This window comes from Betta splendens, chromosome 6, assembly GCF_900634795.4.
Source record: "Betta splendens chromosome 6, fBetSpl5.4, whole genome shotgun sequence".
In the NCBI taxonomy this organism is placed as follows: domain Eukaryota; kingdom Metazoa; phylum Chordata; class Actinopteri; order Anabantiformes; family Osphronemidae; genus Betta; species Betta splendens.
In genome coordinates this window covers 934,231-962,185 of record NC_040886.2, presented here as the reverse complement: position 1 = coordinate 962,185, position 27,955 = coordinate 934,231, and the positions used below count along the sequence as shown (strand labels likewise).

General features: G+C 44.7%; 1 protein-coding gene across 7 annotated transcripts in view; it reads right to left on the bottom strand.

The window, feature by feature from the left end:
• Positions 1–27,955, bottom strand: part of LOC114856775 (NT-3 growth factor receptor-like) — a 110,764-nt gene that overhangs the window by 7,583 nt on the left and 75,226 nt on the right. For 5 of the 7 annotated variants that reach the window (XR_003786129.3, XR_003786130.3, XM_041071074.2 and 2 more), the window contains 4 exons: positions 22,778–22,966; positions 13,620–13,750; positions 12,746–12,918; positions 11,262–11,505 (listed from right to left, as the gene is read on the bottom strand). Coding sequence is in view for 5 of the 7 variants with exons in the window: in XM_041071074.2 (XP_040927008.1) it covers positions 11,262–11,505; positions 12,746–12,918; positions 13,620–13,750; positions 22,778–22,966 (737 nt within the window). In the remaining 2 variants the exon portion in view is untranslated. Of the gene's footprint in view, positions 1–7,208; positions 9,905–11,261; positions 11,506–12,745; positions 12,919–13,619; positions 13,751–22,777; positions 22,967–27,955 lie in introns of those variants that run through there. The other 2 variants (XM_055509409.1, XM_029152483.3) reach the window with 2 other exon arrangements.

Below are 27,955 nucleotides of genomic sequence, written 5' to 3'. Positions count from 1 at the left end.
CCAGCATCCTCCTCTCAGCTACAGCATGTAGGGGGTCCAGCTCCACCCCCAGAACAGAACCAGCGCTCCTGATCACTTTGTCCAGTCTGTTACTGTCTGCTACATTCATGCTGCTGCCCCACAGACCACAGCCTAAAACATTGGACCCACAGACTCATAGAACATCCTCAGCATGGAGCTGCACACGTTAAAGGACCTGAGCATCCTCAGGAAGTACATCCTGCTCCGAGCCTTTTTGTACACAGCTGAGGAGTTCTTTTTCCAGTCAAGTTTATTTTCCAAGTACACTCCCAGGTATTTGTACTCGTTAACAACCTCCACCTCCTCCTTTTTAATAGTGAGAGGGGTAACAGGACTCCCAGATTTCCTGAAGTCCATCACCAGCTCCTTAGTTTTACTTAAGTTCAGTTGCAGGTGGTTCTGTCCACATGTCCACAAACCTGTTCACCACTTCCTGGTACTCTGTGACGTCACCACCCTGGATACATCCCACAGTAGCAGAGTCATCAGAGAACCTCTGGAGATGACAGGACTCTGAGTGGGACCTGAGGTCTGAGGTACAGGGTAAAGAGGAAGGAGACAGGACTGTTCAGCGAAGCACCTGTGCTGCAGACCTTGGTGTCAGACACAGTTCTGCAGGTCCTGGGGGCAGTTGGTGAGGTAATCCATGATCCATGAAATTGGGGGGCTTCACCTGCATGTCCTTACATTTCTATCCCAGCAGCAAAGGCCGGATGGTTTTAGATGCACTGGAGAAATTAAACAACATGATCCTCACTAAGGCGCCAGGCTTGTTCAGGTGGTTGTAGATGCAATGGAGCAGATGTATGATGGCGTCATCCACTCCTAGTTTGGGTTAATATGCAAACTGGAGGGGGTAGACTTAGAGTTTGACCAGGATCAGCCTCTTTGTCCAGGATCAGCCTCTCAAAAGACTTCATTATGTGAGAGGTCAAAATGAATTGGCTCAGTATTACTATCTCACTGACATGTGTTCCGTCCCAGTGTTTATACATTCACCTCTCTACTGAAGCAAGTGCTTGAGTCAGATGCACCGTTATCATCCACGCCACTAGCATCAATTGCTAATAGACAAGGCAAGTTGATAAATGATCTAGTCTCTTTTTCTAAGGCACTTATTTTTACATTTTAACCTCTCTGCGTCCTTCACAGTTATTTTTAGGTTTCAAGTAAGAAGTGCGGGGTCAGCCTGAGCCGCAGGCTATGAATGAGGCTGACGATAACCTAGATGGGCTTCTGCATCACTCGCATCACGTTTATTAGACAGGTTCATGAAACACACAGATGAGTAAATGCTAAGTGAATAAATCCACCACGGTCGCTCTGACTCAAGTCAAGTTGCTCAGATTTAGGAATATTTATAAAATGATAATCAACTGAGTAGCTGCTCAAGTGGCATCTGTTGAGTTTTCTATTCAGTTCTATGTAATTGTTCTCTATAAATATTTTTTTTCTTCTTATTATTCACTGGAGGACAAATATCCACTACCAAGTGGCCAGGAGCTTTTGGAGTCTTTGTATGTCATTAACTTAGTTTATGAAGTTGCTTGTTACACCTGCTTTATCTGGATTTTCCATCAACCATGTGTCTATTAGCCATTTTATGATTATTGTGCTTTAATGTGTTAATGTCAGAAGTAATTAACATGTGATGCTTTTATGACCAAAGTAGCGCAACCTTAGTTCTTATATTCATGTATTTCCTATCCAGACTCATGAGGACAGACTGTTCATGTAGACTGATTGGGATGTTTTGATGAATGTATGTTTGTATTAAGAGCGTAACTCATGTATTCTTTGAACCCTGTAACAGGACTACACCATCCTGCTAACAGCCCATCACCCTCCACTGACTCATCTAACTGCTGCCCAGCCTTCTTTTCCCCTCTGCACTGTCTACATCTCCCATCATTAACTGGGTTCTCTTCAGGTTCTCCAGCTTCCTCCCACAGTCCAAAATATGCATTAGCTTCATTGGTCACTTTAGATTGCACATAGGTGTGTGAACGGTTGTCTGTCTGTGTGTTGCCCTGTGATGGACTGTCGACCTGTCCAGGGTGTACACTGCTTCTCGCTCGTAGAAAGTTGGGATAGGCCTCAGCACCACCTGCGACCCCGCATGGGAATCAAGCGGTTTTCTTTTGTGGTGATATAATGCGATGTGTTGCTCATCTTTCTTTCTTTTCTCCTTTCTGTGTGTCCTCAGCTGACTGTTGTCATGACAACAAATCTGTTGCTTTTTTGATGGCCTGACAATGGCCTGATGGCCTGACAATGGCCTTGGTGTTTGGCCAGATTGTCTTTGTGTTGACTGATGCCAACTGACTGACGGCTGACTGACGGTAAGCGTATCGCGTCACTTCCGGTTACTGAGGTTTGCTGCCGCTGTGTGTGTACAGCGTTACTCTCCGCTCTTTTCTAAATATTATCGTTTTATATCCGATAGCGACTGCTAAAAGTTTCAAAACAAGCTTGTAACACTCAAGCATCTTTACCTTTCATTAAACGTCCTGCTAATTTACACTGTTATCTAAGTGTTTTCTCCGCTAGCGTAGCTCCTAGCTTACTTTCCTGCTATGGCTTCCCCCTTTTCCTCTCCCTCTCGCTCTGTTCGGTGCTCGGTGTGTCTTATGTTTAGCTTATCCTCCGCCTCCTTTAGTGATGGTAATGGTATCTGTAATAGGTGTACGCTAGTTGCAGGGTTGGAGGCGAGGTTGTTAGACTTAGAGTCTCGGCTTCGCACTTTAGAAAACAGGCCAGCTAGCCAGGTCCCTTTAGCCGGTGCGGAGCCTCCTAGCTTAGCTGCTACCAGTCCCCCGGCAGGTCCCAGGCAGCTGGGCAACGACTGGGTCACGGCTCGTAAGAAACGTAGCTTTAGGCAGGCACCCACGGTGCACCACCAACCGCTTCACGTTTCAAACAGATTTTCCCCACTCAGCGACACACCCGCTGAGAAACCCACTCTGATCATTGGTGACTCCATAGTCCGAAACGTGAAGTTAGAGAATCCAGCGGTCATAGTTAGGTGTTTGCCTGGGGCCAGAGCGGGCGACATTGAGTCTTATCTTAAGCTCCTGTCTAAGGATAAACGTAAGTACGCTAAGATCGTAATACACGCAGGAGCTAATGACGCCCGGTTACGCCAATCGGAAGTCACTAAAACTAACATTGAGTCGGTGTGTTCGTTCGCCAAAACAATGTCGGACTCCGTAGTTTTCTCTGGACCCCTCCCCAATGTGACCAGCGATGACATGTATAGCCGGCTGTCATCGCTCCACCGCTGGTTGTCTAGGTGGTGTCCTGCAAACGATGTGGGCTTTGTGGCTAATTGGAGCACTTTTTGGGGAAAACCTGGGCTGATTAGAAGAGACGGCGTCCATCCCACGTTGAACGGAGCCTCTCTGCTCTCTAGTAACATGGCCATGTTGCTTAGTCCCCCCACTCCGTGACAACTCAGAGTGGAGCCCAGGACGCAGAGTCGCAGTCTTACACGCCTCTCTGCATGTTCTCTACAGCCGCGACCCACTCTTAGTCTTAGTTATCGCATAGAGAATGTGTCTGCTTCTCGACCACCTAAACTATACAAGTCACAAACAAATCAAAGAGGAGTGACTTACCAGAATTTAATAAACATCAAAACAGTTCCTCTTACGGAACAAAGTAATAGTAAGCTAATGAAGTGTGGTTTATTAAATATCAGATCTCTCTCATCTAAATCCTTTTTAATAAATGACTTGATAAGTGACCATCACATAGATCTGTTCTGTCTCACTGAAACCTGGCTGCAGCAGGATGAATATGTTACTTTAAATGAGTCGACTCCAATGAGTCACATCAACTATCATGTTCCAAGAAGTACAGGTAGAGGTGGAGGAGTAGCAGCAGTTTATAAATCAGATTTATTAATTACTCCTAAACCTAAACATAGTTATAACTCATTTGAGAGCCTCACTCTGAGCCTTTCTCACCCAGACTCTAAAACTCAGAAACCAGTTGTGTTTTGTATTGTTTACCGTCCTCCTGCTCCATATTCAGAGTTCTTAACTGAATTCTCTGAATTCTTATCTGACTTAGTTCTTAGCACAGATAAAGTCATTGTAGTGGGAGACTTTAACATTCATGTAGATGTTGACAGCAACTGTCTCAGCACTGCTTTTAACTCCTTAATAGACACTATTGGTTTTACACAGCAGGTAAATCAACCCACTCATCGTTTTAACCACACTCTAGATCTTGTCCTGACATATGGAGTTGAAATTGATAATTTAATAGTTCTTCCCCAAAACCCTCTGTTATCTGACCATTTCTTATTAACTTTTGAATTTAGCACAACTGACCCTATAACAGCTGGAAAGAAATGTTACTATAGCAAATGTTTATCTGACAATGCTGTTGCCAGATTCAAGCAGATGATTCCATCATCTTTTGCCTCAATGTCTTGCAGATACACAGAGAACAGTCACCTTAATCCTTATGAACAGGTTGACTGTCTTGTAGATGATGCTGCAGCTTCTCTACGTACAATGTTAGACACAGTGGCTCCTCTGAAGAAGAAGACAGTGAATCAGAGGAGGTTAGCTCCGTGGTATAACTCAGACATCCGCAGTCTAAAGCAAAGGACTAGACAACTAGAAAGACAGTGGCGTTCCAACAAAATAAATGTAAACTGCATTGCATGGAAGGACAGTCTAATGAAATATAAAAAAGCACTTTGTGCTGCTAGAAAAACATATTATTCCTCCCTAATTGAGGAAAACAAAAACAACCCCAGGTTTCTTTTCAGCACTGTAGCCAGGCTGACAAAGAGTCATAGCTGTATTGAGTCTACTATCCCCTTAAATCTCAGCAGCAATGACTTTATGAACTACTTTACTAATAAAATTATTATCATTAGAAAAAACATTCAGCAGCGACTTCTTCCAAATGACAGAAAGCACTGTCTAGATCCATTAACTTTAAATTTATTAAATCCTCTGTCTTACCTAGACAGCTTCTCCCCCATAACTCATATGGAGTTAACCTCAATAATTAACTCTTCCAAGTCGTCCACTTGTCTTTTAGATCCAATCCCAACCAGATTACTCAAAGAAGTTCTACCTTTAATCAGCTCATCCATATTAAATCAAATCAACCAATCTTTACAACTAGGCTATGTACCACAGGCTTTTAAGGTGGCTGTGGTCAAACCTCTATTGAAAAAACCAACCCTTGACCCTGGACAACTAGCCAACTATAGGCCCATTTCAAATTTACCCTTTATTTCCAAGATTCTGGAAAAAATCGTGGCTAAACAATTATCTGACCACCTTAGTGGGAATAACCTGTATGAAGATTTTCAGTCAGGATTTAGAAAACATCATAGCACAGAAACAGCTCTGGTTAGAGTCACTAATGATCTTCTATTAGCTTCGGACAATGGTCTAGTTTCTGTCCTTGTCCTGTTAGATCTTAGTGCTGCATTTGATACAATTGATCATCACATTCTATTACAGACACTAGAACATAGAATCGGGATTAATGGAACAGCATTGGGATGGTTTAAATCCTATTTGTTGAACAGATTCCAGTTTGTTCATGTTAATGATAAATTCTCCACACGCACAAGGATTAGCTATGGAGTTCCACAGGGTTCTGTGCTGGGTCCAATTCTGTTTAGCTTATACATGTCTCCTCTAGGTGAGATTATTAGAAAGCATTCTATTAATTTTCATTTTTACGCAGATGATACTCAGCTATACATGTCCTTGGAACCAAATGAAACAGATCAACTAGTCAAAATTCAGGGTTGTTTAAAAGACATCAAATCCTGGATGTCCCAAAACTTCCTTCAACTAAACTCAGATAAAACCGAGATTCTTATTGTTGGGCCTAAAAATCTGAGAGAGACACTATTGAGTCAGATAGCCACCCTGGATGGCATAACATTAGCTTCAGATTCTACTGTGAGGAACCTTGGTGTCATGTTTGACCAGGATCTCTCTTTTACATCATACATTAAACAAATCTCCAGAACCGCCTACTTCCACCTTAGAAATATAGTTAAAATCAGAAGCATCCTCTCTCAGAGCGATGCAGAGAAACTGATCCATGCATTTGTTACCTCTAGGCTGGACTACTGTAACTCCTTACTCATAGGATGTCCTAACAGCTCCTTAAAAAACCTACAGCTCATTCAAAATGCTGCAGCCAGAGTTCTGACAGGACTTAGAAAGAGAGATCACATTTCTCCTACATTAGCTTCTCTGCACTGGCTGCCTGTAAAATGTAGGATAGAATTTAAAATTCTCCTACTCACATACAAAGTACTCAATGATAAAGCTCCTTCTTATCTTAAAGACCTTATAGTTCCTTATGCTCCCAGCAGAACACTTCGTTCTCAGAGCGCTGGGCTACTTGCGGTTCCTAGAGTGTTTAAATGTAGAACAGGGGGCAGAGCTTTTAGCTACCAAGCTCCTCTCCTCTGGAACCAGCTCCCTCTTCAGGTTCGAGAAGCTGGCACACTCTCCACCTTTAAGATTAGGCTTAAAACCTTCCTTTTTGATAAAGCTTATAGTTAGAGATGGTTCAGGTCACTGGCAATTATTGTTAGTCACAGGAACCATCTCTTAGTTAAGCTGCAATAGACATAGACTGCTGGGGGACTTAATTTATACACTGAGCTCCTCTGTTTCCTTCTACCTCCTCTGTCCCATAACCTCCCATCATTGTCCCATGTTTAACTAACCTTGTCTCTTTCTGTCCAGTAGTTGTGCTTCTCTCCTCTCTCCCCCCCCACCCCCACTCTTTCTCCCTCTCTGTCCTCACCCACAGGTATCATTGGACTCAAAGTTTGGTGTCTGTGATGGGCAGCTGCGGATCCAACCATCCTGCCTGCATCCAGTCCCTGGTCCTACCATCCTGCCTGTGCTCTGTTGTTGCTTGTTGTTGCTTGTTGCTGTTGCTGTGCTTTTCTATCTCTCTATCCTCTCACCCCAACCGGTCGAGGCAGATGGCCGCCCACATCCAGTCTGGTTCTGCTGGAGGTTTCTTCCTCGTTAGAGAGGGAGTTTTTCCTCTCCACTGTTGCTGTCAAATTAAATGCTTGCTGTATGTGGGATTTGTTGGGTTTAGTTGTGTGAGGTTTTAAACCTTACTTTGTAAAGTGCCTTGAAATAACTTTGTTGTGATTTGGCGCTATATAAATAAAATTGAATTGAATTGAATTTTTAGTATTATTTAAGAAGCAGTATTTTCACTCTCTCTGGCACTTTTAACATCCACATGAGACGTGAGAGGCTCTTGATAAAACAAACTAATTATGCCTTTGGAATAAGATTTTCATTATCCTGGTATCTAGGAAATGGTGATGTGGTGATGTTCACAATTATATTTTTTCTGGTAAAGTAACAGCATCAGTTTATATACTACATATTGAAACCTATTGGAATACAGCTTTTAAACTCATCCATGATCCCTCCGTTTGCCCTTGAAAGCAGTTAATTTGGTTTACCCAGACAGCTGAGCTGAAGGCAGAGACCCTAGGGTTCTGTTTGACTGAACGAGTCTCTGCTGTGAGGAGAGTATGGAGTCAAATTAGGCACAGATTAGATTTGTGCATGCATAAACCGATCTGTGCGTGCGTAACCAGATGTGTGCGTGTGTAATCCAATCTGTGTGTGCGTAATCCAATCTGTGTGTGCGTGAACTAATCTCGGTATGTGCAGGTATTCACATGCCTGTAGACTTAGTGGGGCTATAACATGCTTACACTTAGAAATTGGGGCGTTAAAATTATGCATATGGTGTAAAAAGCAAATTGGTGTTCCATATGAAAGAGTGGCCATGTTAACTGGCGACTGACTTCCGGTGAGTTGTTTTACCGGGGTGACATTCTGTTAGTTGTCCTTATCAATGCCTTGGTTATGTTACCTATCTGTTAGAGTGTGCGCTCTCAGGACAGAGTAATCTATGGACGGAGCGTGGCATTTAACTTGTGTTTTCTGTCATCGATCAGGAGTGTCCCTTTACTGATTTACCTGCAGAGTCAGAAGCGGTGCAGGTCTCAGCTACCGGTTCAAAGCGAATGCTGCAAACTGAATAAACAATCGCGATTTCTCAGACCAATCTTTCTGCCTGTGTCTATCGACATATTGAGAGATTCTGCAGCGCACTGGGCTCCGTCTTGTGTCACGGCTTGTGTCACATGCCTGAACTGTTTTCTTAGCCACTTCCTGTTTTATTTTGTATTTACTTCCGGTTCTGGTTCACCCATTTTTAGTTTCCTCTTGTCACCCAGTCATGTGACTTCATCTGTTGCAGCCCATTTGTCATTAGTCCCTCCATTTAACCTCCAACACTTGCCTAACTGATTTGCCAGATTGTTGCTGTCACACCACTTCCAGCATTTCTGCTCTTGATCCTTGCGTGTTGTTGCGCTGTGTTTGACCTAGTGCCTGTCCCTGTTTTCTGACCGCCTGTATAGTCCGTGCTGTACCCTTGTTGAGCCGATTTTGCTACCACTGCCTGCTACTTACCTGAGTCTGCCTGCCCCTTGCCTGTACTGTCGCCCGAGACTTACCCGTGTATGACCACTGCCTGTATCTTGGACTCTGCCTCGTATTAAAACAAGCTTTTATTCACCCTCTTGCCTGGGATGCGCATGTGGGTCTGATACATGAAGAGTGCTGACACTTGTAGACCGGTGTTGTTCAGCGAGAAGCACTGTGATTCTGCACTGAAATCCAAGCCTGTCTAACAACTGCATCACATATCAGACTGTTTTTATCAGACTGACAATGTGGTTACACACGCACAGATTGGTTTACGCATGCACAAATCACTAATCTGACCCTAATTTGACTTCATAGCAGAGTAGCATCCTCTGTCACCTCGGCTGTCTGAACCTGACTATGAGATGATTCACGCATGTTAATGATCAAGTACTTCTGTCCTGTGTGATACAGTAGAGCTGGAAAAACACATACTGTGTCTGTTTTACCTGCCCAGAAATCTGCACAGTTAAAACATAGGAAAGTAAATAAACTGGTTTGTATAAAAGTGCATAAAGACATACAGTAAGGAAGGAAAAGACAAACAACTACGAAGTAGCACTAACCCCTTGGATTTTATTTAGATATGCAAATAATGCAAATTAAGGAGCATCCTGCTGACTTTAAGTATAACTGTGATCATTTAGGCCAGACCATCATGTTGTCATTGTGATATAAAAAGGCTTTGATCCTTAGCATATAATTTATCAGCCCTCATGAGTAGCTCATTATTCCACATACGTAGTCTGACCTACTGTAACACGATAACATTGACTCTCATTCTGTATCTTCTACAACCGCTGATGGCCGCAGTCTGTGTTTCCATCCTCATATACACCCTCATTCTCATTCATCCTGTACCCGGGGACTTAGCACCATCCAGCACCAGCAGCCTCAACGCCAGTACCTAAAGAACTATTATAAACACAAATAGTTAAAGACATGTGACCGTACAGAAGAACTAAACATGTACAGATTGAAACCAGTGTTAGTAGTGTCAACACTCAGGTGAGCTGAGAGAGCACGTCACCATCTTTTTCACCAGCAATACAACAGGCTGGATTAGCTAAAGACGGTTCTGGATAAGATTCCACAAAAACTATAGGCTGCTAGAAACTCAAAGCCACAAAAATGGGTTATTTGTTTTAATTAATAACAAGTGAACATCTGACCTTTTCACATGAGCATTTGTTACCTGCCATGAGTCAAATACACTTTCAGATGGTCAAAGTCAGTGAGCGGTAATCCTGTCTGATAGCTGCCTGCAGAGATGATACAGTAGGTCCACCACTGCAGGAACAAAGTCCATGCAAGCTGCTTATGATGTTGGGACTTGCTGGAGTCACTGACATTCTCTAAAACCACATCCACAAGTCAACTTCAGTTAGAAGCCCCCTGATAATCCCCCTGAGCCCATTGCCATCATCTGTAAAAAAAAACCTTCACATTATAGGCAAGGAATATATACATGCAGTACGAAATTTGTTTTCCATTTATGACCCACATCCAGCATCAAGCAAAACACTGTGGAACCAGATTAACTATGGTACAAAGTTTTGTCTGACAAGGCAAGGCTCCAAGTCTCCACTGCATGTGGATCCTAAGGGAAGCAGCTCATCTGTTCAGATCATACTTTTGTGGCCAAAATATTGACTTCAAAATTTGTTTTAGAGAGGAGGATGCTGGTCCAACTCCTCTCTATAGATGACACCTCCACCCCCTACACAGTGTGTGGCTGGACAGAGGAGCACCTTCAGTGCTGCACACAACGCCACCGGCGATCCTATCCACCGGTGCCATTGTCCTGTACAACTGCTCCTCTGTCTGTAAGGGTTGATCATCATCAGGCCAATAACATGTGTAGTAAATTTTAGCTAGTAATTAGATGTAATTAGACTTGATGTGTGTGTGTGTGTGTGTGTGTGTGTGTGTGTGTGTGTGTGTGTGTGTGTGTGTGTGTGTGTAGATGTGTTAGCATTCTTATTTTTAATCTTTCCAACTTCTTGTGTGTACCTCCAACTGTGACAGCGATCAAAGTGTGCAAGTTCTTTGAATCTAAAGTCTTGAATTTACTTACAGTAAGTCAGACTCAAGACTCATACCCCAGGACTGTGCAAGTCCTTTTATTTTAGTTTTATGCAACGCAGACAACCTAGCAGTAAGCAGCTACTGCTACAGTATGTCCACATACTAGATCGACCTTAAGACACAGGTAGGAATGCATATGATTAGAAGAATCACTAAAAAACCCAAACCACTAACCTCCAGAACGACTTAACATCTGTCCAACAGTAGTCACCCACATGTCCCTTTAACTAAACTAACTAACTACAGTTCAAGTTTCAAGGTAAACTAAATTAGGTTATAAAGAAGACTTTGGAGATTCGAAAACAATTGTAAGCTACTGAAGATTTAAAGCACTCGAATAGAGCAAATGTAAGACTTTCTTGGCACAGACACACACGCACGCACTTTGTCACAATGTCTTCACCTTGACGCGGTTTATGGTCCCAACGTCGAAGGAAAGACATTTACTTACACACACACACACACACACACACACACACACACACACACACACACACACACACACACACACACACACACACACACACACACACACACACACACACACACACACACACACACACACACACACACACACTCTCTCTCTCTCTCTAGGTGAATATACAGAGAAATTAAACATCTTACCCTGTAGTAGTCTGTGCTGTAAATGTCTCTGGACATGCCAAAGTCTCCGATCTTCACCAGAAGCCCGTTTCCCACCAGACAGTTCCTAGTTGCCAGATCACGGTGAACGAAGTGTTGGGACGCTAAGTAAATCATCCCAGCCGAGATCTGACTTGCTATGTGAAGCATCTGGGACAGGCCCAGTTCCCCATTGGTCTGGAGTGGCTGTCCATCCACCAGGATCATGGCGTCTGGCCCGTGGGCTCTGAGAAAGAAGTTACAAGCTCAGAAAGTATCGCTGATCGAATCAGGTACAGTACAAATGTGCTCATACTTCCACTTACACCTAATTAAATTATTGCAATATTAAGATAATACCATAATACAGTAAGTGACCTTTTTACCTGGTAATATCCAGGTAATAAGGTATTGTGATATTTGAGTAATAATGTGATTAGGTCTGTTCTTTTAAATATAAATATAATTAATGTAAATACTGTATCACAATAAGTAACAACATTAAACAACAACAACATTAAATATTAAAGTAATATTCAAGTGCAATTGTAGCATGAATAATGAACCAAAACACCAAAAGCTCACTGGTATGGGGAGAGTTTATGGCACCCTGCTGTAAAAATCAGTGATGAACATTAATTCACACATTGTCAGTGAGTTAAAAGGGAGGAATGACTGTGAACCTTCAGCTCCAACAATCGTCCTGTATTGCTGTGACAGACGCCTGTGACTTTCCAGCTGCACTAACTACAGTAGGTTAAGCCTGTAATGGAGACTTCAGCATCGCTGTGTGTCATGGTAGCAGGGAGCAACGAGGTCTGGTTAAAGTAAAAGTTTGTCCTGGATGAAAGGATGCCAGCACTTTAATGGAAATGCGCACGCACACACACGTACGTATGCCTTCCCTAGCCTCTTACCCTACTCCTAACCATCAAAACTAAAGGCAGATGTCTAACATTTGCTCTAATCTGGACCAAAACTCAATTCTAACCTCAGCCCTCAAATCACAAAAAGCCTTCAAACCAGGACTGGTCAGATGTTACCACGTTGTCAACATGGCCTCTTGATAGCAAAACACTAAGATCACATATTGAGGCCCAACATGTGACCATAGGGCCCCACTTTGTTAGAGAAAAGAGGATTTTGGGCCCCCACCCCAATGTAACCGCAAGGACACACACACACACACACACACACACACACACACACACACACACACACACACACACACACACACACACACACACACACACACACACACACCACCGGTTGTCGTTAGAACTGCTGCAGATTCACAGAGGCAGGACACACTGCGCTGCACATTAGTGTTGCTTGTACTGTACCTGTGTGAAACAACAGGTGTGAGTGTTCTGACACGTTGGTTCTTCTAATCAGACTTAGAGTTGTTTTTCATTTCCCTGCAGTTCTAGTACAGATGTGATGAGCACACCTGTAGCAGACCTAATCACCTTCTGCAGTAAACTCACCTGAGAAACTTGTTCAGATCTCCGTGCTTCATGTACTCAAAGACCATGATGAGAGGGTCCCCGTCCACACATACGCCATAGAACTTCACAATGTGCTCGTGCTGGAGGTTTGTCAGCAATTCAGCTTCACGCTGGAAATCCTTTCTGGCTGCAAGAGTCGGATCCTTGAGAGTCTGCAGAGAGAGTCTTCACTGTCACACTGGTAGCCATGGTGACGGCCCTGTCATGGACACCTTCCTCCCTCCCTCCGCATCTGCCCTGCTCTCAAAGTCATGTTGTCCCACTGTAGTTTGCTCTAGAAACAACTGTTTGAACTAATATTTGAACCAGTAATATTTGCAATTTGGTATGAGACTGAAAAAACAGAGATGGGTGAAGTTAGCTAGCATTCTTTATTAGGAAAAACACCAGAGCACATTTCTCAAAGGCTGTGAGCAAATACGTGACATTTTTCAATATGTGTAAATAATGATAATTGCTTTCCAGTTCCAAAAAAGGGAAAGATTTGTTTTCCTTTGTCATCGTTAAGATATTTAAATCTTTGTTCTCTTTCAGTCCATACTATCACAGAATAAAACCAAAACTATTTGAACCAACATTTTTGTCATCATCATAACTCTTGGTGTTGGCTTTTACCATGTTGATCTGTTTATCTGTGAGATGCCTGCTACAACAAACCCTTTAATCTCTACAATGTGCAATGTTTGTTGCATTGTAGCACCAGTTTGTGTGCTTACTAAATAAAGTTACAGTTACCAAAAACGGAATATTAAACATTAGTGTTAGTTAGTTTGTTTCTTAATTTGCACAAAGACTTTAGTCACTATGGTCACTAAAAACTACCAGGTATAGTCTCACAGCTCCTGTTTCTTACCTTTACAGCCACAAGCATCTTGTCCTTGGTGGGGCTCAGGTTGTAGCATTCAGCGAGGAAGACCTTTCCAAAGGCTCCCTCCCCGAGCTCCCGCTTTAAAATAATATCCCGTCGTTTAATGTGCTGAACATCTGGCAGAACAGAGATGAGAGCGATTCTAAATTAGTATCTATTACTTATCATTACAAACGTTAAAAAAAACCTGGCTTGCGACAGACTCCACTGCCTTTTTTAATCATATGCACCAATAAGCTGGTATCCAGTTCTGGCTACAGCCAATCGACCAAGCCTTTGAAATGTGCAGCGTGGGTTGCTGCAATCACGCACACGTGGGGAGAAAGGCTAATAACTATCAGCCTTTGAGTGGCTACAGGGAGGGAGCGTTGGATCGAGCTTTTGTGCTATTGAAATGTCCAAATGTATCCCCCAGACCGCCCGAGCAGTCAGGGTCTCTGGTCAGTTGGAATTGTGTGGTACATACAGTAGCTTCACTCCTATATTTTCTATAGCCTTTAGCCGTTAGCACACCATTAGCTTCTCATTGTCAGCTACAACTAATCATGCAACTGCCATGTTGCAGTTACTGCTAACAAAAGCGGCCAATAAAGTTGGCTTTGACTATTACATATTTCAGTGAACTCTGTTTTTATGAGGGGAACACTTTTATTCAGGAAATCGTAATATTAAAATTAATAATTATTATATAACTTTAATAAATAATTTCTCTTTCTAATATAGTAACACTATCAAATCTTCTCTCATGCTCCAACACTCCAGCATTATCACCATCGACCCTTTCCTCCTTCACTCTGCAGACCACAGTCCAACTTTCCCCGTTGCATTGCCATCCAACATGTGTCCATCGTAGCAGCCCTGGTTATTTGGCGGCTAACAGCTAACAGCAGGCATACTGGGGGCATTTTACTTCTGACACCAAATGTAGCATTTCGCCAGACACAATGAGGACAGCAGAGGTGTCAAAGAAAGAAACACATGACTAAGTGAACCAACTCCACAACAAAATAACAAATAGCAACCTGCTAACCTGCCATGCAGCTGCTGCTCCACGCTCCCCCCTTCCTATAACCGATCGATATCATTACTAGGGTTGTTATCAATATTGTCAATATTAAGATCAATCTGCCCACCCCTACAGTACCTCCACACTACTGTCACCTACTGTAACATTGTTGATCATAACAGGACCCCAAACAGCTTCTTCTGAACTGTGTCTGCTGGAAATGGTGGTGACGATGCTTTTAGTACACAACCACTCGATCGCTGCTCATCGAACCTAATGTGCTACAGTAATTATTACATGATGATAAATACTGAAAATACATTTTGCAGTGTGACATTCTGAAAATGAAGGTACTCTGTGGTCTACACACTAAACGCAGACTAACCTGCCACACGCTGCTGCATTAGTCTGAGGTGAACTGGAACCTGAATCACATCCTTGGCAGATTTACTCTGAGGCATTACTCGCCTCAGCCCTCACATTCAGTGAGTCGTGTTACCTTATAACACATTGTGGATCCTTGTCTGCTGGAGCTTGTGTTCCTTTGTCTATGGTGTTACAACACAAGTAACTGTGAACGGTGTTAATATTCAAAAAACATACAAAGGCATTAAAAAGGCTACTGGACTTTCCCTGAACTAAATCAAAGCCCTTAGGTACCAATGGTTTTCTAATAAATGATAGACAAATTACAGTGGCATGGCAGCCATTAAAAGTGTCTTCCCCCACTATGCTTTGCTTCCGAATCTGCCGCATCAGCGCCTTGTTTGCACTGCGTGAAAGAGTGTGTTACGTCCTTTTGGCCTGTAGGTGGCGATTGACTCTTTAGCACTTTTGGTACTAAAACATCATAGCCTCTTGTAGAACAACCACTTTTCAAGTGTGAGCACTCTTTCAACTTTAATTATTGGAAAAACAGTGTATCATCATTATCATTTGACCCATGAGATAACATCGTTGTAATATTTAGTGCATGGATCCCCAAGACTACGAACCGCTGGTCGCCTGTGGCGGACAGTTATAGTATTTAATAAAGTTATGTATGCAAGTAAGTTATGGCAAATTACGGCAGTTTAAAACCGAAAATAAGAAGCTGAACGGTGTCAGGGCTCACCGCGAGCAGACAGGGATGACGGACCCAAACGCACAGCTCAGGAGACAGGATCAGGGATGAACAGAGTTTATTCAACATTACCCAAGAACGGCAGGCAAAACAGAAGTCGGGCAGGCAGTAGTCAAAACCGAGGGTCACGATATCTAGGCAGAGGTACAGGCAGGGACAAGGCAAAACACAGTCAGGGCAGGCACGAGTCAAAACAAAACCAGAAAACTTACTTGGATACAGACGGTGGGTCTGACAACTGACCACACGACGAACAACTAACTGACAGAGAACAAAGGGACGTGCAGGTGCTTAAATGCAGGGAGGTGATTGATGACGAGACACAGCTGGTGATGACATGACAGGAGACAAAGGTGAACTAGGCAAGACAGGACAGAAGCGGAAATGCATGAAAATAAAACAGGAAGTAAACACATGACTAAGTGAACCAAACTGAAGCAGACAGGAACCAAGACCAGGAACAACAAAATAAAACAGGAAATGAACATAACAACCTAGAAGACACAGGAACAGCCTGGTTCATGACAAACGGTGCGCCCTCCCACGTGCAGTGTTCGATTTGTGGCAGACAAGCTACTGTAACCCTGATTTCTCGCTGTTGGTACGGGCTACAATTTTCTTGGTGTTTTTTTTTTTCTTGGTTTTCGTGGTTTTCTTCTTTAATGCACCACACGGCAAGACAGTACGGCACATGTACACTTTTTTCTTTACGCTGCTCTTGTCAGGTCTTGGTCTTGTTTCCTGCTTTATTTTGTAACACTTCCGGCTCCCGCTCATTGTGTTTAGTTTACGCTTTTGTTTTGAAAGGACTTAGTTGTCAGTTTTTTAGTTCCAGTTCCCGTTTTACTCTGAAAGGACTTCCTTTGTATTTCATGTCACAGCTGTTCCCTGCCATTACCGGTCATCATCCACACCTGCACTTCATTCGGTAATCAGTTCACCTTGTAGTTAAGCACCACCTCTCACCCCAGTACCTTGCCAGATCGTTATGAATACACATCATTACCTTCCAGCCGTTTTTTCCCAGTTCGACATACTTCGTTTTGACTCCTTTACGTACTCCTGACCGCCGACGCCTGATTACCCTCTGACTGGTACTGTAGCCGTGTCTTCTCTGTTGTCGAACCTTGCTCGTCTATGGACCTGATTACGCCTGCCGTTTTTGTACCTTAAAACCTGAGCCTTGCTGTGTATGACCTGGACTGTCTTCGCTAACGAGTATTGGAATAAACCTTGTGTTTTACTACCTACCATCGTGTCCTCGCACCGTGCATGTGGGTCCGTTCTCTACCGCAGTCTGACAGAACGATCTGGCCAGACTTGGACCCAGCCGGTGCCCAGCCTTACCCAGGTCAGTCACCGCATTTTGTTTTTCTGTTTCCTGTTTGTTTGGCTCCGTGCACAAATCACGCTTTGGAGCAATGGATTTTTTTTGCCCGAGCTTACCAGAGGGGATCTCGAGAGGCTGGCCAGAGAATACGCGGAAGCGCCCAGTCTTACTGCCCGGCTCCGCATAGTCAAACTAGCCATCGAAATACTGGAGGACGAGTTCTGGTGGCGTGACTACCCCGGAGTGCAGGCGTTCTTTGATGGACTCAGGCTAATGCGGAGGGACTTGACACATGCACTGCGCGCATCGTCTGGTTGCGTCTCCGTCTCTGTTTCTGTCGCCGCTCCTGCGGTTCACGTCTCTGTTCCTGTCGCCGCTCCGGCGGTTCACGTTCCTGTCGCCGCTCCGGTGGTTCACGTCTCCACTCCTGTCGTCGCTCCAGCAGATCCTGTTCCCGTTCCTGTCACCGCTCCGGCGGCTCACGTCTCTGTTCCTGCTGCTGCTCCGACGGCTCCAGCCCAAGCTCCAGACGCCGCAGTCTCGGTTCACCACGCAGACCCCGTTACAGAGATCCAGCCCACGCCGTGCCCAGCGCCTCAAACGATGGACAGTCGCAGGCGCTCCGGACGACGTCGGCGAGGGCGTGGTTCCAGAACCCCGGGTCCCGAGACCTCGGTCGTGGCGACCGAGCCGCTCTCTTCCCCGGCAGAGGACTCCCTTGGTTCCCCTATCACCTGTGTCCCTTTGATAGCAGGCATCCCAGACAGCGGATCCAACTCCACTGATCTCCCCCGGTTGCGTTCGTCTTTGCCCACCTCATGAACACCGCCGATTCAGCAGCAGACCAGGGCACGAGGCAACAACTGTTTGAGGAGGCAGCCGCTCTCATACTGGGGGAACCTGTCCTGCGTGAGGTCCTGCAGCCAGCAGCCACACCAGGTCCTACGTCCGAGTCAGGTCAGTCTTGTTCCGCTCAGGTTTCTGTCCAGCCGTGTCCCGCTCAGGTTTCTGTCCAGCCGTGTCCCGCTCAGGTTTCAGTCCAGTCGTGTCCCGCTCAGGTTCCAGTCCAGTCTTGTTCCAGTCCAGTCGTGTCCCGCTCAGGTTCCAGTCCAGTCGTGTCCCGCTCAGGTTCCAGTCCAGTCGTGTCCCGCTCAGGTTCCAGTCCAGTCGTGTCCCGCACAGTCTCCAGTCCAGTCGTGTCCCGCACAGTCTCCAGTCCAGTCGTGTTCCGCACAGTCTCCAGTCCAGTCGTGTTCCGCACAGTCTCCAGTCCAGTCGTGTTCCGCACAGTCTCCAGTCCAGTCGTGTTCCGCACAGTCTCCAGTCCAGCCGTGCCTTGCTCAGGCCCCAGTCCAGCCGTGCCTTGCTCAGGCCCCAGTCCAGCCGTGCCTTGCTCAGGCCCCAGTCCAGCCGTGCCTTGCTCAGGCCCCAGATCAGCCGTGCCTTGCTCAGGCCCCAGATCAGCCGTGCCTTGCTCAGGCCCCAGTCAAGTCATGTCACGCTCAGACTCCGGCCTTGTCCCAGCCAGGTGGCACCATCCGTCAGACAAATGCAATTCATACCCGGTCAGGCCCGACGTCTACTCCGTCAAGCTCGGCAGCCGCAAGCAGCACTGCCGGCTCCAGTGTGGAGTCCGAGGGCAGCACTGCCGGCTCCAGTGAGGAGTCCGAGGGCAGCACTGCCGGCTCCAGTGAGGAGTCCGAGGGCAGCACTGCCGGCTCCAGTGAGGAGTCCGAGGGCAGCACTGCCGGCTCCAGTGAGGAGTCCGAGGGCAGCACTGCCGGCTCCAGTGAGGAGTCCGAGGGCAGCACTGCCGGCTCCAGTGAGGACGCCGCTCCAGTCCCCGTCGACCCTGTAGTGGTCGTTCCAGTCCACGTCGACCCTGTAGCGGTCGTTCCAGTCCCCGTCGACCCTGTAGCGGTCGTTCCAGTCCCCGTCGACCCTGTAGCGGTCGTTCCAGTCCCCGTCGACCCTGTAGCGGTCGTTCCAGTCCCCGTCGACCCTTTAGCGGTCGTTCCAGTCCCCGTCGGCCCGGTAGTGGTCGTTCCAGTTTCAGTTCCTGCCGCGGTTCTCCACGACCTCCAGGAGGAGGTCGCGGCCTTCGGGGACACTAGCCAAAGGACTGTCCCTGGAGCTCCTGGTGGCGCGGCCTGCCGCACCTGCATCGGTTCCTGGCGGCTCGGCTCCGGCCGCACCTGCATCGGTTCCTGGCGGCTCGACTCCGGCCGCATCTGCATCGGTTCCTGGTGGTCCGGCTCCGGTCACGTCTCCACGTCTGGTTCCGGCCTCGTCTCTGGTTCCGGCCTCGGCTCCACGTCTGTCTCCGTCTCTGGTTCGTCTGCCGGACTGGTGGCCTCTCCCTCATCACCTCCTGCCGGTTGGGTCTGGACTGTCTTCGCTAACGAGTATTGGAATAAACCTTGTGTTTTACTACCTACCATCGTGTCCACGCCCCGTGCATGTGAGTCCGTTCTCTACCGCAGTCTGACAGCTCTTACCCAACGCGCGTCACCTTTTTCCTGTCCCCCGTCAACAAGGGCAGGTAGGAACTAATGTTAATTACAAATAAAATCACAGTAGCTGAAATGCCACGTTTCCCAAACATAAAATTAAAAAGTAATACTAAGGTTACACTACTACAATTTAAAAAGGTAATTAAGGACGATCTAGACCAGGGGTTGGCCACCGGTAACAGCCACGTTTTCAATGAAAAAAAAAAACACACGGAGGGCAGCAATATTATATTATTTGAGAACATTTCAATTTCAACATTTTCAACATTTGTTTTTTAATCTAAAGAAGACATAAAAGTCAGGGCTCAGAGGTTTAACAGTTTATATTTTATTGACAGAAGAACGTAGGAATTAACAGCATACCTATTCAGTCCTGGTTCTCTTTTATATGGAATACGAGCAACGATCAAACGTAAGGGTCATATTACGCCTTGTAAAACTATAAAAACTGTTCAGATCGTTTACAGACGATAAAACATTGTCAAGGCATCGACAAGGACAGCTAACTCGCTTTTCCCTGCTTTAAACAGCTGCTGTCACTGAAAGCAACCCGTGCTGCATCACCGGTCAATATGGAAACACATTGATTGGTTTGGACGCTTTAAGGTATGTGAACTGGGGATGAGACAGCAGCAGTGACTGAAGAGCGACTGAATAGAGTTGATGTCTTCCCCGCTGACAGGCGCATTCATTTGATAATGCACGACCTTGGCTGACAATTCAGTTGAAAAACACACTGAATCTTTATCAAACCGTCCCTGAATAACATCTATGAACTGCAGTTTCTTGCTTGATTATCCATGATTATTATGGAAGAAGCGCAAATCATCGCCAGTCCAAATTGTGCAATTAATACTGTGTTTACAATAAAGGTAATAAATAATAATAATAGTATTTTCATTTTAAAATGCACTACATATTTTAAACGAATGTCGAAGTGCTACAAATAAATTAGACCAGAAAGCTACGATTAATACATACGTTTATTTTTGCAGAGTAAACGTATGTAGAACAAACTACTTGCTGCATTAATGAGTCTTAGACGTGCAGCTGATCACGCCGCCCGATGCTGCCCAGTCTCCCACAGAGCTTTGTCCCAGAGCAAGTATTTGTCACCTGCTGATCGAGTAGTAGCAACACATTAGCATGTCTATGCGCCTTTACGGAGGAGGGGGAAGGGATGTGAAGTTTGCCTTTGCAACTGGGAGCAAACATGAGACAAACAAAAGCTTGGTCAAACTCAGATCTAAGTCATTTGAGTACGAAACACATCACATCATTCGATCTGGTGTTTCATTGAGCGGCAGTCTGGAGCTCTCTGCTAAGACTGCCCCGCGACCCGTCCACGGATGAGCTTCGATTAAAAATTAAAAGCAGAGGTTTTTTTTGTTTTTCGTTTTTTTTCTCTAAACGAAGAAACAGCTTTAAATCCAATTTCATGTGTTTTTATTAAAAATATTTTTGCTCGGTTTATTGGTTTGTAAGGCAGTGCTTTTATTGAAATCTGTTTGCCGCCCATAGCAAGAGAAAGGAGAAAGCTGGTGAAGGTGGATGGATGGACAGATGGGAAATCAAAGTTTTGAAACGTACACGGACCGAATAAGTCACATCAGCCACTCATTCAGTTACAATGACACGCACAGTCAAAACAAATTCTCGCTACATCTAGTGCCCCACTCCCCCGTTCCTCTCGTAGCCTGCATTTGCGCATCCATACATTTGTGTATTGGTCACTCTCTGTCTGGACACATGACTCTGAAACACGTCACGTGTTTGTGTAACTTTTAAGATCAAAACAAATTATAAGCACAGGTAACGAGAGAACAACTTTTTGTGTTTTCCATTTGTCTCTAAACAATAAACACACAAACTCCAATTCTGTGTCTTTTTGTAAAAAACTAATATTTTTGCCTGGTTAATTGGTTTGTAAGGCGGTGCTTTGATTAAAATCTGTTTGCCGCTCATTGCAAGAGAAACGAAAACGCCAGTGAAAGTGGCTGGATGGACGGATGGGAAATGAAAATGTTGAAACGTAGCGGGCAGAATGAGTGATCTCAGCCACTCACTTACAATGACACGCACAGTCAAAACTAGTCAAACTGCAGTTCTGCAGACACAGAGTAAACGCGTAGGAACAAACATGTTGCTGTAATGCGTCGCTGTAAATCTGCTGATTTCTGGCATCCTGTCAAAATTACGATCGACAACTGCTGTAAAACAAATATGATATATATGATTATTACGGTTATTTACGTAAAATCTACGACTATTGGAAAACATTAATTAACAAGTTGTGGAAGTTTAAAATCTAAATAAGCGGCTGTAGTCGCAGATGGGCTGCGCTCTATGTCTTTACTTGGCCATGTGCATTCAAATTATATTAATTAAACCGCATAACCACGGAATTATGTGAAGCCAATATGTTGTATCAGATATAAGAGCGGTGGGTATGTATGAGATGCCTGCTATTTTAAGACACGAAAAAGCTGAGGAGAATTAAAATAAGAACGTTTTGCTGCTGTGGCACAGGTCTGTTCTAAACTAGAGAGAACAATTTTAACTAATCGTGAACAGAAAATAACTAAGCCATCAAGAAGTTGTTGCCCTTCACACTCCCCACATTTGAGCACAGAACAGATACTTAATAGTACAAACTTAATAGTAAAATAGGTCTGGTGTAATATATGTGTGTTACAAGTAGAAATGAACAGTCGGACCTCAGTTACGCTGTAGTGCATTGGAGGCTTCTAATCAACGCTGCGCCACCTGGTGGTTACAACGCTGGTCACCTTGAATCGCTACCACTGTAGGTTTTTTTTTGACAAGGTGAACTAAAACTTTGTAAAATGTGGTAGATTCAATATTAATGGCTCTCATGTATCTCTACACAACCCTAGTCGTTTGGCGTAGTGGTTGCCCAGGTCGTGGGTTCAGGAATGGCATCCGATGTTAAAACTTAAATTAATCATGCAGATCATTCGCTGTGGCAACCCCTGACAGGATAAGTCAAAATGAGTTACCTATGTATCGTCACACACATGTTTTCAGACTTTTACTTGAAACCATTTTGTACTGGGAACAGAAAAAATTATATGAATACTGTAATTTAGGCCCTTTGACCAATTCAAAAACATGCAGTTAAGATTCAGCTGTGCAGACGTGTTTACTTACAGGTGGTGGGTTTGTTACAGTTGTGTCCATGTCTGAAGTACTGCGGGTTCTCTATGATGGGTATCCTTGTCATTCCTATTACGACAGCATCCGACCCGGCATCCAGGGTACAGGGGCTGATAATGCCATGGTTCACGTGATGAAGCGGACTAGTAGAGTCCTCCTCACCACTGATAACTGCCGAAGGCCCTAAGGAAACACACAGTATGAATTACAGACCTAGGCTGTCAATCGCTCATTGAGCCAACCTCGGGACCTTATTTACACTCTGGACCAGCTGTTAGCTCTTAACGGAGCTGAGTTTCTCCACGCTGCAAAACCAGCGATTCCAGCACAGATAGGGAGAAAACAATGATGGTGCGGAGCTGGAGTTAAGCGCCGGGAGAGGAAACGGAAGTATAATACATACGTACCGTGGCTTTACCGAGACAAAATGGATTTACGCTGGTGTGAGCAGACATGAGCCCAACGCAGAGTGGAAAGAAGAAAGGTGGGGGAGTGGCTGTGTTGATGAATGACAGATGGTGTAACCCGGATCAGATTACGGTTAATGGACAGCACTGTAGCAGGGACATTGAGCTGGTGGCAGTCAGCGTTCGGCCGTACTACCTTTCACAGGATTTCTCTCAGGTGCTGGTAGTCACAGCTTACATCCCTTCATTGGCCAGTGCCACTGTCACGTGTGATCGCCTGCGCAGCACAGTGTCCTGGCTGCAGACAAAGCACCCAAACGCTGTGATTGTCATCTCTGGGGACTTTAACCTTGCCTGCCACCCTGTCCAACTTCAACCAGTACGTTAACTGCCACACAAGCGATAAAACTCTGGACCTTCTATATGCTAATGTAAAGAACGCATATACCTATGCCCCCCCTTCCCCCTTTAGGATGCTCTGATCACAACCTGGTTCATCTCTCCCCTGCCTCCGATGCTGAAACAGCAGACACCACAGGTTAAAACAGTGAAGGACTAAAGGACTGTTTTAACACCACAAACTGGGACATTCTCTGCAGTCCTCATGGGGAGGACATTGACAGTATTGGTGCAGGGACAGCTACAGGAAAAAGCTGGAGCATCACCTGAAACAAAACAACGTCCATAATGTGTGGAGAGGACTGAAAAACATCTCAGGCCACGGTGAGGCTGGAAATGGTCACCAGATCACAGGTGACCAAGCCTGGGCAGATGAGTTAAACCTGTTTTTTATTGGATTTGACTCTGCCCAGCCCCCAGTCTCTATCCATATGGCTCCATCTTCACACCTCTACGATCCAGGCGTCTCCTTCAAGCTGCAGCTGTTCACACCTCAGAACCATGCAGCTCACTCTGCCCTTTCTCTGACCACAAAAATGGAACCCCCCCAACAACCCACAGCTCCAGACCAGCCACCGCCCACCCCCCTCTACCTCACACTGAACCAGGTCAGGAGGGAGTTAAGGAGAACAAAGGCCAGGAAAGAATCAGCTCTCAGGGAGTGTGCAGACCAGCTCAGTGAGGTGATCCTCTCCATATTCACTCTGGGCATGAGCCTGGAGAGAGTACCAGTACTCTAGAGGACTTCCTGTCTGGTTCTGGTTCCTAAAGTAGTAGCCGAACCACTTCAGACCCATCGCCTTAACCTCCCACCTGATGAAGGCCTTGGAGAGGATCGTCCTCAGCCACCTCCGCACCCAGGTGAGCCCAGCACTGGATTGCTGCAGTCCGCATATCAACCAGACATCAGGTGGATGATGCCTTCATCTACCTGCAGCATCGGGCCAAGTCTCACCTAGAGTCTGGAAGCACTGTGAGAGTCCTGCTTTTTAACTTCTCCAGTGCTTTCAACACCATCCAGTCATTACTGCTAAAGAGGAAGCTGGAGGTGGAAGGTGTGGACCACACAGACAGGCCACAGTTTGTGAAGCTAAACTGCTGACTGTGAGTCTGACGTTGTAGTCTGCAGTACTCAGGGGACGGTGCTCTCTCCTTTCCTGTTCACGCTGTACACATCACACTTCCTGTACAACTCCAACCACTGTCACCTCAAGAAGATTTTTGATGACACTGCCATTGTTGGGGGGGGGGTACAGCAGGAGGCAATCTCTGAATCCATGGTCTGGTGTGAAAATAACCACCTAATTCTTAACATTAGCAAAACAAAAGAGCTTGTTCTGGACTTCAGAAGGTCACCTCCACCACACACACCGGTGAACAACCAGACTCAGACACTGAGAGTGTGGACTCTGATTTAAATACCTGGGTGTTCACCTCAACAATAACCTGAACTGGTCAAACCAGTTTGGCACCCTAGGCAAGATTTTAGGTGGCACCCATTAAATAGCAGTAAATTTCACTGCTACTGTATATACTCATAACGTAATAGCTTTTTATTGGACATTCTTTTAATTAACTAACGCAAATGCACATTCAAATACAAAATAGTTAATTGAACATATGAAATACAATATAAATAGCTTACATAAAGTACCTATTAATAATTCCAAAATTATTACGTATATGATTTGTAACAGAAAAAGTACCAGTAGTCACTTTCATTCATTCAAATCATTCTATTTTCACCCAAACTATCGTACGAACTAAAAACATCTTTTAAAATCACAGTGCATTTCTAGAGACAAAACTGTGTGAAAACAAAAAAAAACCCTTTGCATTTATTAAATTAAAATTATGCATTCTTTGTGTTCTTTTTAAGCTAAAAATGATGAGGCATCATGACAAAAAACTGACGTTACAAGGGGTTAATTTAAAACGTTTCAAAAATGTTTTATTAGAACAATTAGGACTGATGAACTGATGATGATAATGAACTGAAAGAATTAACTAACTAATACTAAATGTATTTATATTTCAATTGAGAAGCGTTTAATGCTTCTTACCTTTTAAAACTTTGGCTGTTTCAAACCATTTATGGTGCCTGGTCTTCCAGTTTTGTCAGTGATCTCGTTTGCTCTGTTCTGGTTCACGGTGCTCTAACACTGTGTTGACTAAGATCAGCCAGTATCCAGCAGCAGAGCAGAACAGAGTGTGGATATTTCTAATTCCCCTAATTTCAGATAAACATTTATTCACATTTTATTTTATTGAGATTGTTTTTTTAAGGTGTCTCGCCACAGCAGTAAAAACCACAAACCTGAGAAAGGCTTAGGATGTCGAAGCTCCCACACTGTACACTGTACAGTGTGCAGTAAATACACAAAGTGCCATAAAGGTCATTTCACCACTTTATAGAACAAAACTGGTTTCAATCCTTATTTTCCCTGAGTCAAGAAACTCAGTCACTCTGTGGTTTCTTGCCTTTCATTTGCACACATTATTAGTCAGACAAGTGTTTCAAAACGACACAATTCCTGTGGGAATTTAAGGCTCTACAATAGTATGTCCCAACAAGACAGAAAGTGGTCTCATGTTCCCTCTCTGAGAACTCTGCTAATTTTCTCCTACATGTATGCTAGTCAAGAGATAAGATGACGAGGTCTGTATTCGTAACGTAATGAGCCACTTCCTTTTACTACCTAGAGATTAAGCAGTGTCTGTCTGCGGACATGAATGAGGAGGCTGCATTGACACACTGTAACAAAGCAACATTCAAATCTACATTAATGGAATCATTTCGGTGCAATGAACAGTTAACAGGTAGCATCTTCCACAGAGTAATGCTAAACCTCCATCCATCTGCTTTCAGGTCATCCTCTATATATGGATTTGTTCTTTATCATTTATCACCAGTTTACTGTAATAACCAACATTTTACCTGATCCAACTTATCTATTCTATGGCCTCATTTTTCCCGCTTCCTTTGTTTTGCCTACAACACTTTTTATATTTCCTCCGAGCTTTATGGTACAGTACACATACAGTTCCCCATTGCGAAGAAACTCACTCAATCCATCATTTTTTCTGTCCTAAAGCTTATTCACCCTGTCCAACTGATACTAAAAACAATAAGTACTTCCTGGTAGCATCATTTGAATTAGCTAAATGAGAACAAATGGCTCCTTTATAATGATTCATATTTAAACTGTTTTCACAGTAGCTCTTTAAACCAAAGTCCCATGTTCCCATTTATAATTCTAACCTTGTATCTAAAACAATACAGGCATTCTGTGGAAATGCTGAATCTGGTCTTACCTAGTGAACTGCTCTGTTCACCTCAGCTGTTAAATTCTAACTATCCCAAATCACAGGAAGAGTTAAACCACGTTACCTTAAGAAAAAACTGAATTTTCTGTAAACAACATACATTGTTGAAGGAGTGAAAAACAAACTAAAAGACAGAATATCTGCAGATGTTTGTACTGTTGGGTAGAAACGAAAAGGTTCTGCCAGAGATGCAGAGTGAGCCTGTTTAAGTGACTGTGTGTGAATAAGTAAAGCGAGCCCTGAGGAAGCTTCTTGGTTCTTAATAAAACACCAGAGCAGATGGTGGGATGATCTGGGACACGACAAGAATGAGGAGAGAAGTACATGAGCAAAGTCTCTGAAGGGAAAGAAAAAAGAGAAGCTGTACTCTGCTCTGTTTCTGGTTCATCGTTACACTCACATGCTGATGGAGGGAATTGGCTGACTCACGGTAAGAGTGTCGGGTTCACTTACTCATGTGTTTTGTCCGCTAGCGTAGCTCCTAGCTAACTTTCCTGCTATGGCTTCCCCCTTTTCCTCTCCCTCTCGCTCTGTTCGGTGCTCGGTGTGTCTTATGTTTAGCTTATCCTCCGCCTCCTTTAGTGATGGTAATGGGATCTGTAATAGGTGTACGCTAGTTGCAGGGTTGGAGGCGAGGTTGTTAGACTTACAGTCTCGGCTTCGCACTTTAGAAAACAGCGCCAGCTAGCCAGGTCCCTTAAGCCGGTGCGGAGCCTCCTAGCTTAGCTGCTACCAGTCCCCCGGCAGGTCCCAGGCAGCTGGGTAACGACTGGGTCACGGCTCGTAAGAAACGTAGCTTTAGGCGCCCACGGTGCACCACCAACCGCTTCACGTTTCAAACAGATTTTCCCCACTCAGCGACACACCTGCTGAGAAACCCACTCTGATCATTGGTGACTCCATAGTCCGAAACGTGAAGTTAGAGAATCCAGCGTTCATAGTTAAGTGTTTGCCTAGGTGGCTCCTGAAGGAGAAGAAGGCAGTGAATCAGTTGAGGTTAGCTCCATGGTATAACTCGGAGATCCACAGCCTAAAGCAC